The following is a 16474-nucleotide window of genomic DNA, read 5'->3' as shown; positions in this document are numbered from 1 at the left end:
GACATGTTTAAGATAACACAGTGTGTGTTTCGTGTCTTTTAAATTAACCAACTTATTCGTTTTAGTATTCTGGCGTGGGTGCCATAAAAAAAAAAATATTATTGATTATAACAAATATAAAAATATTGACGAGGAAAACGTCACTACCAACAGTTTGGCAATCTTTGGCAATAAATTAGGAATTTTGAATTTTACGTTTATGGTTGCCGTTTAGCTGGTTAGAAAAAACATATTTTATCTATGACCTAAACATTTGACGTGTCTCCTGATTTGTCTATTATTTGTGAGCTGTCATTTCGCCGATATTTTCGTGTCAGCTAATGCATTGATTAATTAAAAAATGTTGACTAAATTCGAGACAAAGTCTGCACGGGTAAAGGGACTGTCTTTCCATTCGAAAAGGCCTTGGATTTTGGCCAGTTTACATAATGGCGTCATCCAGTTGTGGGATTATCGCATGTGCACACTTTTGGAGAAGTTTGATGAACACGACGGGCCTGTCAGGGGAATATGTTTCCATAGCCAGCAGCCGCTGTTCGTTTCGGGCGGAGACGATTACAAGATAAAGGTATGTCGCTTTGTTTCACTACTAAACGTACGAAAGAGATATTAAAAATACTTGTGTTTGCGCAAACTATCATAATCTAAACATTTAGCCACTTTGCAGTTACTATCCGTTATCATTCAGTGTAAAATGCCTTATAAAATTTCGCATCAGCAACTTATGTAGCATTGAAAAAAAAAAAAAATTTATAAAATGCTTTGTAAAGTTATTTTTTTCACAATAATGGTGTATTGTTTAATTTTTTAAACTAAAATATAATAATAAAAAGTATGATGCAATTTACGATGCAACTATACTTTATTTTATGTGTTTGAGTGGCCACTTAAACCATCCAATGTCAAGTCATAAGCCCTGTAAATGCCTAGACTTCCATATTCCTCCCAGAAAATGTATTCCCTCCACAATAAATTTGGTCCTAGTAATTTAGAAGTTTGATGAGGAAGTTCATTTGTTTTTTGTTTTATTTATTAGAATCAATCTAAGCCCAAATTTGTTTAAATTATTTTTATGTATCAGCACTTCCAGTTTTGTAATTTTGAAATTACTCTGCCTGTCATGTCACAAGTTCTAGTCGGTGAGTTCGGCTGATTGGTGAGTTGGCTTTCCGGAAACTGGTTATCTATCACAGCACTCTATCATTGTTTTTTATTTATTAAAAAAATATCTTCTTATAATTTACCCAAATATTTAATTCATGGTGGCCATATTCAACGAGTTGTAAATAGCTCATCATTAACATCATTCCCTTTCCGCACCTAATGGCGCATAGGGCACTGGATTGGTAAACCAATTGCAGCGTATCTTGATCATTATTTTGTTACATGAAGGAGTTGATCAGTCTTACGCTTCAGATACCAGTCCAGGGACTATGAATTATTCTTATGTGAAAACACCCTTTTAAATAAATATTTCAAATCAACCTGACAGGAATCGAACCGGGACCTCTTGCATGGTACGCAAACGCGCTGACCATTACACCACGAGGCCGACAAAATAGGCCGTAAATAACTCACTATTAAAAAATGGAAATCAAAATGGGGTAGAGGGGTGTTTGAACCTCGGACTTTTGATCCGTGAGTCTGCAACACTAGCCACGGGACCACACCCCGATTTGAATTTGATTAGGTTGATTCAGAAGAACTTGTGATGTAGTTCTAAGTAGTTAGTTTTTATTATTATTTTTTGTCATTTTTCCGAAACTTTGCTGTACAATTAAATGCTTTAAGTGTATAAGAAATATTTTTTTTTATCCAATTTCGCGTACGGCTTAATTGTATGTATAATAAATAAAATTAAAATTATGAAAGCATAAGGCACGTAATTAAAAAATATGAGCTAGGGCAATAATGAAGTTAAGTGGTTTTTAATTATTTTTTTATTTGTTAATAGACTATTAAACTAATTCTTTTTTTTTTTATGTATTGTATTATCATCGTTATTACTACTCCGCTGTGATGTCACGAGTTGTCGTCGGTGAATTGTGCCGACATTTAAAAGTAGAACCTCGTAGCTGTCAAAATACACTTGAACTATCACAACACATAAAAATGCTAAAATTAAACTCAAGAAGCAGCCAGTCCGCAATTTTGAAAAAATGAGATATTGATGTTATCAGGTGCAGTAAGGTTAATTCTATGTTTTGCTAAAAACAGCCAGACCGCTTTCATACAAAAAACTGTATTAGTCACCATCTGAAAATTGTGTCGATTACTAAAACGGCATTTCTCAATTTGCAGAAAACATCCACAGAACTAGAAAAGGCACTTTAAAAATCATTAAAACTGGTCAATTATATAAAAAGGGTCTTGTTTGTGATATATAAAAAAAACTAATGTATTCACTGTTTATCATTTGTTAAAGTCAAAAACATTCCAACTGTTGTGTAGATTTCATTATTCACTCTTTTCACAAAGGTGCTATCTCAGTTTCACTTTTCAAAGGCTGGCTACCTTCTGCATAGCTACGTTCAATTTTTAATATATTTTTGAGAAACTTTGCCTTACAATTAAATGCTCTAATTTTTACCACGTGTAAAAAAACATTTTTATATCTAATTTCCCGTAGCCTGAACTTCCTCATTGTAAATCGCTAGTTTTGAAAACGCTTAACAAGTCTCCAAATATATCTATCTAATTTATTATACTGTCTACATATGTGAGATAGGGGTTTATAATTTTCTGTATTTGAGGAGTATAATTTGGAACTGTTTTTGCAGGTGTGGAACTACAAGCTGAGAAGATGTATTTTCACACTCTTGGGACATTTGGATTACATCAGAACTACCGTTTTCCACCACGAGTATCCCTGGATACTCAGCGCTTCTGATGACCAGGTATGTTGCAAGCACAAGTGGCTCCAGTGCATTTCATTACATTTTGTAAATCTGTAATATATTGTAGTATTTATTATTTTTAACCGCCCTACCTTTGGGCTATTATTCAAAAAGTAAATAAAAAATCGCCCTACCTTTGGGCTATTATTCAAAAAGTAAATAAAAAATCGTCGGGTTTTTTTTTCCACCAGACAACATTTAAAAATAATAGACCAATTAATTACCCCTTTTTATATCCTTTGCAAAGTCAGAGGTTCTCAACGTAAGATGTCATTGGATAATTCTTTAAAATAATTTGCTATTGAATATTTTTTCAAGTATATTTTGGATTGAATGTAATTCAAATTAGGTAACCAGCGATTGTTGGTGTTCAAAATGAACACCTACACCTTTCGTTGGGCCATTTTTCCATTACACTTTCAAGGTGAACTGCTAAACACGAAGAGGCTTGTGGATTATGACTTTTTACCAATTCCTTCCTCATACAAACAAAACACAAACACACCCGTTAACTTCGACTGACCTCGAAATACTAAACTTGCTGTATAACGTATTCGTATGCGTAGGGCGAGTAGGACTCTGACGTATCACAAACGTTTTTGTGGTTGCGGGTATTTTTTTTGTACCTAGACGTACCGAATAAGACTTGTTGCGTTCGGGCGATAATATCGCTGACGTATCACGTACGTTCGTATGGGCAGGGTGGTAAATATAGATTACCTTATTCTACTTGATTTTTTTTTGTTTAAAATCATTTTTGATTTTCTCTTCAATGTTTTTAATTTATTTTGTGATATTTATATCTACAATATTTTGAGATTGTCCACAAGTAGACAAGGACTGGATTCAACTCCCTGGGGAGCTGATAACATTAATGTATTACAACAGAGTTAGAGTTAGAATTACCTTCTATGAAATGTTCTTCATCTCTGTTGTAATATGTTAATATTTATATCTGTTTATTTTATTTATGCTTTATTAAGTTAGTTCATAACATCTTAAGAACTAATATAATTTTTTAATAATAATACAATTTTTTAGTCAAAATTTCTCAATTACATATTTTTTCAAATTAATTTTAAATATTACAATTTTTTGATCTGTTTGATTTTTATACAAATTATGTTATTCTTTATCTTTTTTCTGATTACTTTATACTTTGTAGTGGTGTAATGGTGGATTGGTATTACACTACCTGCCCAATGGAGTTGGAATAAAAATGATAATTATTAATTTGAATCGCGTGAATGGAGTTTTCAAACAGGGTAGGCAGTTGGAAAAATAACATATTACATTTTATATGTTATTTAAACGAGTTTTGTTTTTGAATCCCTCCTTCCAGACAATCCGCATCTGGAACTGGCAGTCGCGGCAATGCATCTGCGTGCTGACGGGCCACAACCATTACGTGATGTGCGCCCAGTTCCATCCGACCGAGGACCTGGTGGTATCCGCCTCCCTGGACCAGAGTGTGCGGGTGTGGGACGTGGGCGGCCTGAGGAAAAAGAACGTCGCTCCCGGCCCTCAGGGGCTGCATCACCACCTGAGGAATCCGCAGACCACGGACCTGTTTGGGCAGGTTGGGAAATTATTATTTAAGCTTAATGGTCGGAAATTGGAATTTTTGTTATTTCAACAGACGCTATATTACTGATGATTAAACTGTTAATTGTATACGGATAGATAGTTTAATATCTAATGTATGCAGTGATTGATATATCAAATATAAATCCCATGAGACATAAATGCAGGCACTTACGTAAAAACTCACAAAAATGCTTTTTTTGTCGTGCTCTGAGTGCCCGTAATACATTTTATTAAAAAATCCTTTCATAATCCCAAATAAAATAAGTAAAAAAATACTCTAAATGTATTAAAACCATTATTTTTGTTTAAAGCATTAACTTTGTGGTCAAAAGTTTTATTTGATGTTAGTATATTTAACCATTTACCGACTCTTTATGTCTACCAGTTTCGAGACGTACCTGTCTCTTCGTCAGGTCACTCACTCCAAAAGGAAAGCCATTTTCAGAAAGAGTGTACAAGTTTAGATTTTGTCCAAGGGAAGAGACCATTGCAGAAGACTGCTGCGAGATATTGCATAGATTTATATACTACTAAGCGTGTTGTCCAAATGTTCATTGAAATATATGTTTATGTAATAATTTTAAATTTTGCTATTTAATAATGTACATGCTTCCACTTTCCATTACGTTGTATCCTAACTCTACACAGGGCTTCTTGGTCTCATAGAGTTCGAGATACGTTATTACTTTTTTTTTTGTAATATGTATGTATTTGTATGAATAAATCAATTTTTAAAAATAGTATTTTCTCATTATAATAAAAATTTTTACGATCTTTCATTTGTCCATATTTCTATAACCTTATGTTACTTTCAGGCTGATGCCGTTGTGAAGCATGTTCTAGAAGGGCACGACCGAGGAGTGAATTGGGCGACTTTCCACCCCACGATTCCCCTCATCGCTTCCGCTGCTGATGACAGGCAGGTCAAACTGTGGAGGATGAATGATTCCAAGGTAGGCATTATAATCTGATTAGACTGCAAGTATAGACTGTCAAGTGAGAGCTATCACTTGACAGTCTATACTTTTGAATAAACACCTCATTAGAATGAACCTTTCTGAAAATTCTAGATGTAGTCAATATGTATTGTAAATTTTTTTTGGATGGTCCCATGTAAGTTGAATTCGTTCCGACGCACACATAGACACAATTTTTCTACACAACACATAGTTTACCCTGAAGATGACTCCTGTAACGGTAGCTGAAACTTCAGAACAAATCACTAGAATATTACAAATCAATAGAAATGCACATGCAGATTCAAAAAATTCTCCTACTCGAATGAAAGACATAACCCCTACAATACATCACATACAAATAATATAATCACCAGATCCTCAACACAAAGACAACTTAAACAAATACAAACAAATACCACTTTCAGACTAAGGGATTTTGAGTATTATTCAATTAAAATTTATAACCTACTTCCACTATCTATTAAAACAATTACTAATAAGAAAATGTTTAAAAAGGCTATAAAAAAATGGATAGTGAAGCTAGGTAGAAGTAAAATGGATTGTCTCATTCGCCGAAACCAATATTGAATCAACTGCTCCACAAGTATATATAGCTTATATAAATAATATAGCTTATGTTAGGTTTTTGTTATTTCACTGCGCGTTTTGTAATATAAATAATATAGATGTACATAAATACGTAGTGTTAAAAACTGTCTGAACATTTTGTTACTTTTCTCTGTTTATTAAGTTAGTCTTCTTTGTTTATTCTCAAATGTAAAAAGTATATTGTTAAGTGTCCTCGGCATGGGTAACCCCAGTGAGGTCACGTTATTTTTATTATTAATTATAGTTTGTAAGAGAAAAAATATGAATAAATAAAAAAAATCTAACGTACACAGAATCACCCAAAAAAGATGATACATATTTATAATATGATTGACTGTGGAAATCTAGGCACCTGTTCTAGGTGTAAATTCTGCATTGCAGATAATGAAACTCCTATTATACATATTATATGTGAATGTGATGTATGTAAAACATTTCTAAAGTGGATTATGTCCATAAAACAGCTACCAAAGTCATCTTCATTTGTGATATAACTTTAACTCTTCGTTCCTGGTAATGTGTAGCCAGTACACATTGCATCTAATAACTTTGATATCTTTATAAATATAATAAATACGGGGTTAAAATTTTTGTATTCTTCAGTTATGCGTTTATGTATCGATTTAAATAATTTATTATTGAATAATAAATTATTATTGGTCACAGAAAAAGTAATTCGAACAAATCGGAGATGAATCACTAATACATTAAAAAATTTACCATTGTTTCGTATGTTGTGTATAAAAGACAAATTCACACGTCACGCAGGCCAGTAGCAAAGTAATCTCTATCATTGCCACAGTACGCCATATGTGCGCAGTTGCTTTCGAGCCTATGTTAGGGGCGGACTCTTTGTTAGACCTGCAAACGTCGGCCAATGGTTTTTTCATGATTTTAGCAGTTAGGTTAAAAATATTATTGCTTTTGACTCCAACTATTAATGATTAAAGCAATTCGTCGCGTTGGGGAAACAAGGTTCCATGTGGATTCATAATTTTTTTGAGACATGAAAGTTTAAAATCAAGCTATTATTTTTTATTAATTTTGTCTTAATAAACTTAATAATTATTAAGGATTGATTTCGTTTTTCTTTAAAATTTTAATGCAGACAGAACCGATGTTTAAATATAAATATAATAAAAGTTCAATGTAAAAAAACATATTTTGTCTGATAGAACCTTGTTTCCCCAACGTGACGAATAGCCTATGTATATTCCATTTTTCCGATTTAAAATCTCTAATTTTTTACATGTGTATTGACTACACAACACCGTAACGCATGGATGTCTTTGACACAGTAAGGGAAGGTTCAAATGTTTAAAAAACTATCTATCATATTTTAGAAATGCTATGTTTAATTAAATTTAAATTGACCTTTTTTTTCTTTTAATACAAAAGTCTATTCCCATTTTTAGTGAATATCTCAATACAAAGAAATATTGGCAAGATGACTTTGGAAATTGGCAAATCATATGTAAAATAGTCATTTTCGATATAGGGTTGCCTAGTGAGAGACATGAATAGGAAAAAGAGAAAAAATTTATAAATCCAATTTGATAATAAATTAATCTGTAAACCATAGTGAATTTATTTTGATATTTTGTTAAATTTTTAAACAGGCTTGGGAGGTGGACACATGCAGAGGACATTACAACAATGTGTCGTGCGTCCTATTCCATGCTCGGCAAGAGTTGATGATCTCCGACGCTGAGGACCGTTCCATTCGTGTTTGGGACATGACTAAACGCCTCTGTCTCAATACTTTCCGCAGGGAAAATGACAGGTAAAAAATAATGAAAAACTTAAGTTTTATTTTAGTTTCAAAATATGGGTAGTTGTCGACTAATGACTACAGTTGGTTCTAATAAAAGTGGATCTGATGTAAGTCAGCTTATTCATTATTCTAAAGCATAAACTATCATATTGTTGAATCAGGTTGTGGTCCCATGGCTTGTTCTCTCATTCTACTTCTATGTCCATAAGGACGATAGGTGACGAGGAAATGTTTTTAAAAGGTTGAAAAAATGTATAATAACATCAGAAAAAAAAGTGCATTAAGCAAAAGCAGTCACCCGTAAGCAAACAGTTCAATTAAAATTTATTTCAACAGAAAGGGAAAACATTTTTGAGAAGGGAATATGGAAGTTTAGGCATTTACAGGGCTTATGACCTGTCATTGGCTGGTTTAAGTGGCCACTTTACACACTGTGTAACATTCACTATTCTTCCCATGTTTGAACATCCACACTTCCTCAAATCTTCCATCTGTTGACTTTTGTGAAGCATCACTACATAGCCTCTTCTACAAAATTAAAGATTTTATACCAAGAAAGGAAAAAATTATGATGTACTAAGCCTATGTCAAAAGTAAATTGAGTTACATGATCGCCTTCTGGGGAACTGGTAACAAGACAGACATAACAAGAATACAAAGACAACAAAATAAAATTCTTAAACTTACATACAACCTACCCTACCTGACCTCTACGACTGAACTGTACAAAAAAACACACCAGTTTGACATAAACTTCTTGACTAAAATTGAGACTCTAAAAATTGTGCACAAAATAACACTGGGAAACATACAAGACGACGACATAATATTAGTCAAAAATGGTGACATACACAAATATAACACCAGACAACAACAACACTATCATATTGAAAAAGCAAAGACAAACACAGGACAGTCAAAAATACTACATAATGGACTTAAACACTACAACGACTTACCTTACTACTTGAAAACTTTTACTGGAGACAAATTTAAAATCAATCTGAAAAAGCACATGATGACTGAACTAACTAGACTAGACGAGACATAAAATGACTAGACAATATTAAATTTCTAATGTAACCCTGACGGGTTTTTTAAAATTGTAAATAAATAAAATTAAAAAAAAGAGCTGAAGCCTTTATCACGTGGGTGAGATTCATCCGGCTGAACCAAATCACCTACTAGGCAACGCCTGAAAACAATTTTCCAATTTTCATACTTCTCCTTTTACCAGGTAGTTAATTCAACAATGTGTGAGTATGTCCAAATGTTTGCAGACTGGCTGATTTCCTCCCAGTTCAAGTTTGTGTGTAGAATTTCATCAAGCAAACAATTCAAGTTTGTGTGTAGAAGTTCATACATTTGTTCATTTTCTGCAGTTTGTTTTAGAACAGATTGCTTTTCGGGAGCATTTAGTCTAATTGCTAAACAGTTTATGCATAACAGTAACATATTTTAGCCACGTGCACATTTATTTTATGTAAAATAACTAAATGAAACTTAGATCGCTGACCTGACAGTTCCTTTGTTAAAGCGTAAAAATAAACTTATGTAACTATTTTAAATTGCCCCAAAGCGTAAATGTTAATAAAATATAAAATTAAAAAATTGCTTGTAAAAACTCATGTGTTCCCGTATTCTAGTAATAATATTCAGCCTTTAAAAGCGCGCAATGAAGAAAAAAACTTCACTAGATTTACTAGACTACCAGTAAAAGCCGCTTACTTACTTCAATTTGTTTATTTATAAATTTATTCCATATACATCCATGCATGTTTATTGCCAAGAAATCTATAAAACACTAGAGCATTTAAACATGAATATGGAGTCTTCTCTGGTTAGTTTAGTCTCCATCTATCATGGCTCAGCATGTTCCAAGATGGAGATTTTTGTATTTTAAATTGCAATTGTAATTATTATTTTTGTAGCTAGAGTAACTGATATTGAAAGCACTTAATTTTATACAATATTGTTCTTTTTTAGATTCTGGGTGCTAACGGCTCACCCTAGCCTCAACCTCTTTGCGGCCGGCCACGATACAGGAATGGTCCTGTTCAAGCTGGAGAGAGAACGCCCCGCGCACGCCGTACACAACGGTGTCCTGTATTACATCAAGGAGAGGACGCTGCGACGCCTTCACCTCGGGACGCAGGTTGACACGGCAGTGATGCAGATCAAGGCTGCCGGTAGAACTCCACCATATAGGTATTGTAATTTTTCTTCCTTACTATAAGGTACCAAGGCAATATTTTTTCATTTTTTTTTCATTTGAAGATCTTCAATGTAAATTATGGTTTTTGAAAGATTCTTGAACAATCTTGGAATAACGCAACTTCATGTTCGTTCTCGGTTAACTTTTTTATCCTACCTATGTGAGTCTTCAGGAAGGTGAAAAGATAAAAATCTGAAGGCTATGCCAAATCCCTCCCTTTGTCAACATTCCCCTGCGTTTGTTTTAAATTGCTCTTTTGAGCTTTTGTAGGGTCTCACAGTACTGCAGTAATCGTCTCCCCTTGGCAAAAATCAATCAAAATTATCAGATGCCATGATTTTTTTGGCCGAAATTGAGGTTTTGAATTTTTTGGCAGATGGAGAACTAGTGTGCCGCCACTGTGATGACTGTCTTTTTGTCTCAGGGGTGTAATGAGCCACCTATGTTTCATACAACGGAACTCAGAAAATCCTCACCCTCCAATTCAAATCGCTCAAAGAACTCCCGAGCGCTTGTGACCCGATTCAATTTGAACCTTGCACATGGCGGAATTTCTTATCAACATTTTTCACAGAAACGAACACTAGGCAAGTTTTGGTATTAACGAGGGTCGCCGGTGCTCTTTGTGTTCAGCAGACCCCCCACTACCAATCTTTTGGAAAAAAAGTTTTTACAGCACGAGAGCCAAACAGTTCTCTTACTTTCTGGATATGCCTCGTAATTTCTAATTCAGGGAACAACCAGTAGTTTAATCACAATGGATGCTACTGTCAGTAATAATCGACTCGATAAAAGTTTCTCACTGCGATTGCTTATTGTTTTAGCGATTCAATGAAACATCGACTTAAATTTATTGATCAGGGATTATTTGGCGTTTGAACGTGTGAACAATTATTTTTCAGTTCCACTGAAATTGCTAAGGACTTTTAATTGACTCCAGTAAATTTGTCTGCCTTCTTCTTCCTTCAAAAAAGCATCCACACAGTTTTTAAACTGGTTCACCGAAATGGAATGAAAAACTAGGCTTGGCAATTTATTCCAGCCTGAAACTTCCCGACTGGAAAGGAAGTTTTTCTTGGAATTGAGGTGGAATTGGGAACTATAGAGCTTTCAGTTATGACCGCGTAAATTTGTGTTGGGGTTTAATTGATACATCTCATGCAGGGGGCAGTCATAGTAATTATTGAGTATCTTATAAGTTTTTATCAAGTCCCCTCTATTCTGTTATTTTTCCAATGATGTAAGTCCTGGTACTTTTAATCTACCATGGTAAGGCATCCTTTTGAGCAATTAAGGATTTTTGTGGTTTGGTATGTAAGGTATGTTGTTATCAATTTATTATGTTTTGGTTTATTTAGAAAGCTAAAAAGATTACGTACCCATCATTGGTTTAGATGATGTTTACGCACTGTGCGACATTGGCCATATTTTCCGTGTTTGTATCTCTGTTTTGTGATTTCCAGCCTGTCATACAATCAGGCGGAGTCCTGCGTGTTGCTAACCCACCGTCCGCAGGGCAGCGGGCCAGACAAATGCACATATGAGCTTTACACGGTCCCCCCTGAGACGGACGGCCCTCCCCCACCCCCCGAGGAACCCAAGAGAGGAGGGGCTGTAACGGCGCTGTGGGTGGCGCGTAATAGGTTCGCCACCCTTGACAGGAACAACCAGGTAGCTATTATTAATAAACATACATACTTTTTCTTAGTCGTTTGCTCTCCTTCTGAGGCCTCCTGGAGAGGGATGTCAGTCACTTCTGACACCAAATCTGCCCACCTGGTAGGATTTCTTCCGCAAGATCTAGTTCCCTCTACTCCTTGTTCCGCTAATTTTTCCATATTGTTTCGTCTCGTAACGTGGCCAAAGTACCTCAGAACATGGATTTGTACAGTGGAAGAAAGACGCTGTTCAATGCCCAGTTCTCGGATTATAGAGACAGTAAGACGTCAGTCGTATTTTAATTAAATTAAATTTTAAGCATGCTGTCAGTAGGAAAATCTGTAAGATTTGTAGACATTGCTGCTGATGCCCACTGCGCCTGCTTCTACTGTGTGCTTGAGTTTTTGATTAATGATAGTATGGTCTCAATAGAAAGAAAATTTAATACATCTTTGTTGAAATAACTTACATACAAGTTGTATGATAAAATTAAGGTCCTGGGGGTCGCCAGATTTTGTTCAACTTATAGAGAGGTCGCGTATTTAAAAAGGCTTGTCTATATCAACTATACTTTTGACAAACACTAGTAAACACAAAATCCAATTAACAACTAAGTAAAATGTTACCCCTAACCGTGTCAATTAATATAAAGACCTTCATGTTTCTTGGAATTATACCTTCTAGTTACAAGAACACGGAATTTCTAATCCCATGCGAATTCTGTGACTGCCACTGTTCATATTATATTATGTTGTAGCCATAATGTTTTATTTTCTTTCAGCTCGTTATTAAGAATTTGAAGAACGAGGTCACAAAGAAGGTCCAGACTCCGGTATGTGACGAAATATTCTACGCAGGCACCGGAATGTTGCTGCTTCGAGACCCGGAGAATTTGACGCTTTTCGATGTTCAACAGAAACGCACGATGGCTCAGGTATACAAAATTTACTCATCTTATAAAATAATGAGATTCCATCGAAAATTTAGATAAGAACTGAACCTATCGGAACATGAATCTGTATTGCGCTTTATCGACAGTATGGCTTTGGTGCTTTAGTATGCAGTTATTAGTAATTACGATTCAAATAGACTTTTATTGGAGTATGGAGTCCTTATTTCACTAAAGACATCGAGCTACTGGGAAAATTCCAAATATATGCTACGAAAATCTCAAAATTACTTAAATAAATGCCCTACTACTGTAGATTAAAAGCGCTAGGACTTACATCATTGGAAGAACAACGGAAGGCCTATGTTTAAACATCCACGTTTCCTCAACTCTTCCATCTGTTAACTTTTTTTTTGTCTCTTTTTCTTCACTAAAGTCGAGAGATTAATTAATAGAGTTAATGAAATGTGGATATTTAAATAGGCAGAACGGTGGATTTCAAACAGAGTGAAAATGGCCATTTAAAACAGCCAATAACATGTCATAATTAATTAATTAATTATGGATAACTTATATAGCGCCATTTTCGTAATAAAATACCTCAAGGGCGCTTTACATGGTGATTCTATTGTTAAGTTAATTTAATTGAAGCTTTTAAATTTGTAATTTAATTAAAATAATTTATTTTGTTGTCACGTGCTACGGATTTATTCAAATGATTTAGAGAACAAGTGGGTTTTAAGTTTTTTCCGAAACATCACTTCACTTTCACAGCCTCGCACCTCTGCTGGGAGAGCATTCCATGCCATAGGGCCTGAGACCGCAAATGCGCGTTCACCAAATTTAGTGCGCTGTTTGCGTAGAGGTATAATAACTTTTCCTCTCTCCGTAGACGTAGCTGATCTAAGCGTGAGACGCCTGTCAGCTAGTTCATCTGGGATGCATAGTTCCCTTAGATATTCCGGAGCCGAGTTGTGCAGTGACTTATACATAAGCCAACAGAGTTTGTATTCATAATCCATGTAAATGCCTAGACTTCCATATTCCCTTCTCAAAACTATTTTCCCTCTCTGTCGCAATATACTTACTATAGATTTATTTTTCACCTGTAAGAATAATTTATTAAAATTTGTTGCAACAGAGAGGGAAAACATTTTTGTGAAGAGAATATGGGAGTCTAGGCATTTACAGGACGTATAACTTGTCATTGGCTGGTTTAATTGGCCACTTTACACACTGTGTAACATTCACCATTCTGCCTATGTTTGAACTTCCACATTTCCTCAACTCCTCCATTTGTTGACTTTTGTGAGGTAAAAAAGCTGAAATCTTTATCATGTGGGTAAGATTCATCCGGCTGAACCAATTCACCTACTAGGCAACGCCTGAAAACAATATTCCCTTCTCAAAAATGTTTTCCCTCTCTGTTGCAACAAATTTAAATATGAACAACTCCCTAGGGAGAAAATCCAGCCAGTCTGCAAGCATTTGGACATACTCAAAATATTGTAGAATAATTTATGAACAAGAGCTTTAGAGATTAAACAGCGTGTATTCGTTCGGAGGCTGTCCGCGTGGAATAGAGAGTGATCTCTCTGTTCTCGTTTTGACAGCGCCCTCTGTTGACCGGTCTCGCATCTCGCGCAACGTTCGGGCACATGCCCAGTTTGGTCAGTCACGATTATCCCGCTCTCTCTCACTTGCAGGTGAAGATAGCCAAGTGCCGATATGTGATTTGGTCCAGCGACATGTCCCTAGTCGCTCTCCTCGCCAAGAATACGGTGACCATCTGCAATAGGAAGCTGGAGACGCTCTGCTCCATCCACGAGAACACCCGGGTCAAGTCGGGCGCATGGGACGACTCGGGACTTGTGTTTATTTACACCACGAGTAACCACATCAAGTACACTTGTTCTAATGGGTAAGTTTGTTTAATATACATATATCTGTTTTTTTTTATACACTGTCTTTTTCTACACAATTTAATGTAGCATTATACAAAATGTCGGAGTACAAAATACATATCACAAAAAAATATACAATGTATATCTAACTCTATGAGGCCAGGAGCTCTGTGTTGAGTTTGGATACAACAAAATAGAAAGTGGAAGCTTGCATATTAAAGAATACTACAAATAAAAATGCTCACATAAACATAAATTTCATATCATTAATTTAAAAAATTCCACCTTGTTTTCAACCACAACATTTCAACTATCCATAAGATTTTAAAATTCTGTATCTCAGAATTCAACAATGCATAAGATTTTTCAAAATAACATATCAACATTTCAACAATGCATAACATTTTCAAGCTCGACATTTTAACAAAGCATAACATTTCAATAATGTTTAACATATTTCAACACAATATATTAACTTTTCAACAATGGGTAACATTTTTATACACAAAATTTAACAATGCATAAAAGTTTCAAACACAACATATCAACATATCGTTTTCAAACACAACATATCAACATATCGTTTTCAAACACAACATTTCAATATTTCAACAATGCATAACATTTTCAAGATCAACTTTCAGCAATGCGTAACATTTTTAACCGCAAAATTTCAACTATCCATAAGATTTTCAAACTCTGTATCTCAAAAATTTCAACATTGCATGACATTTTCCAATTCAACATATCAGTATTTCAACAATGTATGAAATTTCAAAACCTCAACATTTGAACAATGCATAACATTTTCAAAGACAACATATCAACACTTCAACAATGTCTAATAATATTATGTAAACTCAATATCTTTTCAGGGACCATGGTATAATCCGTACACTTAATCTTCCCGTCTACGTGACCTTAGTAAAGGGCTCCCAAGCCTTCTGTCTAGACCGTGAGTGTCGACCGCGCGTACTGAAGATCGACCCCACGGAGTACAAATTTAAGCTGGCACTTATAAGCCGCAAGTACGATGTGGTGCTTAACATGGTACGCACCGCTAACCTTGTTGGACAGTCCATCATAGCCTATTTGCAGCAAAAAGGTTAGTTAATTCAGTTATTAAATGGTATTTTGAGTATGTCTAAATCATTATATTTCTCTAAATATTGAGTTTATTATGATTTAAATTTATTGCAACTAGGGGAAAACTAGGCATTCACAGAGCTTATGATTTGTCATTGTCTGGTTTAAGTGGATACCTTACACTGCTTAACTTTCACCATACTGCGTACGTTTAAACATCCACATCTATTGACTTTTGAAAGTGAAAGAACTGAAACCTTTGTTGATGTGGGTAAGATTCATCTGTTTTATTCATTAATTTATTATGATTGTTAGGTATTGTAACGGGAATGACAAACGGGTTTAAGAAGGAAATACGGAAGTCTTAGCATTTATAGGGTTTATGACTTGTCATTGGCTGGTTAAACCCTTTGATACCTGAACATAGATTTAGAGCTTTTGAACTTTTTATTTTTCAATTATGTTATTTATAGCTTGAAAACTACCATATATTATTTATTTTTTTTAACTCCATAAAAAAATCGATTATACAACAAATTGCTACCGTCAGGTATATATAAAAAAGTTGTTATTTGTTCAGTACCATTTATTTAATAAAATAAATTAAACACCAATATAATCAAACAACAATTTAAAAATAAAATAAAAAACTTACCTGCCATCATAATTCATAATATTGAAGTTTATCATCGTCATCATTCCCTTTCTGCACCAAATGGTGCATAGGGCACTGCATTGGTACACCAATCGCAGCGTATCTTAATTATCGGGGTCCCTATCAGAACACCCCACAACGGAGGTGTTTGAACAAGTAAGTGTTCTGGATGTCAGGCAACTGTACGCTAGGGCACTTCGCGTTCACTCACATAAAAATGGCGGGAGTAAATATAATAAC

General features: G+C 34.8%; 1 protein-coding gene across 1 annotated transcript in view; it reads left to right on the top strand.

Moving 5' to 3' along the window:
• The first annotated feature begins 272 nt into the window (after positions 1-272).
• The window catches only part of alphaCOP (coatomer subunit alpha), a 32038-nt gene continuing 15836 nt past the window's right edge, over positions 273-16474 (top strand). The window contains exons 1-10 of the mRNA XM_088240021.1: positions 273-568; positions 2781-2897; positions 4240-4476; positions 5300-5437; positions 7672-7835; positions 9813-10034; positions 11505-11712; positions 12482-12634; positions 14296-14510; positions 15369-15598. Of these exons, the coding sequence (XP_088096147.1) occupies positions 341-568; positions 2781-2897; positions 4240-4476; positions 5300-5437; positions 7672-7835; positions 9813-10034; positions 11505-11712; positions 12482-12634; positions 14296-14510; positions 15369-15598 (1912 nt within the window). The 5' untranslated portion in view covers positions 273-340. The remainder of the gene's footprint in view (positions 569-2780; positions 2898-4239; positions 4477-5299; positions 5438-7671; positions 7836-9812; positions 10035-11504; positions 11713-12481; positions 12635-14295; positions 14511-15368; positions 15599-16474) is intronic.

The sequence above is a fragment of the Micrasema longulum genome, unplaced genomic scaffold (genome assembly GCF_059751315.1).
Source record: "Micrasema longulum isolate JH-2025_06_02 unplaced genomic scaffold, ASM5975131v1 h1tg002328l, whole genome shotgun sequence".
Classification (NCBI taxonomy): Eukaryota; Metazoa; Arthropoda; class Insecta; order Trichoptera; family Brachycentridae; genus Micrasema; species Micrasema longulum.
The sequence above is the reverse complement of the archived record's forward strand: the minus strand, read 5'-3'. Positions and strand labels throughout refer to the sequence as shown.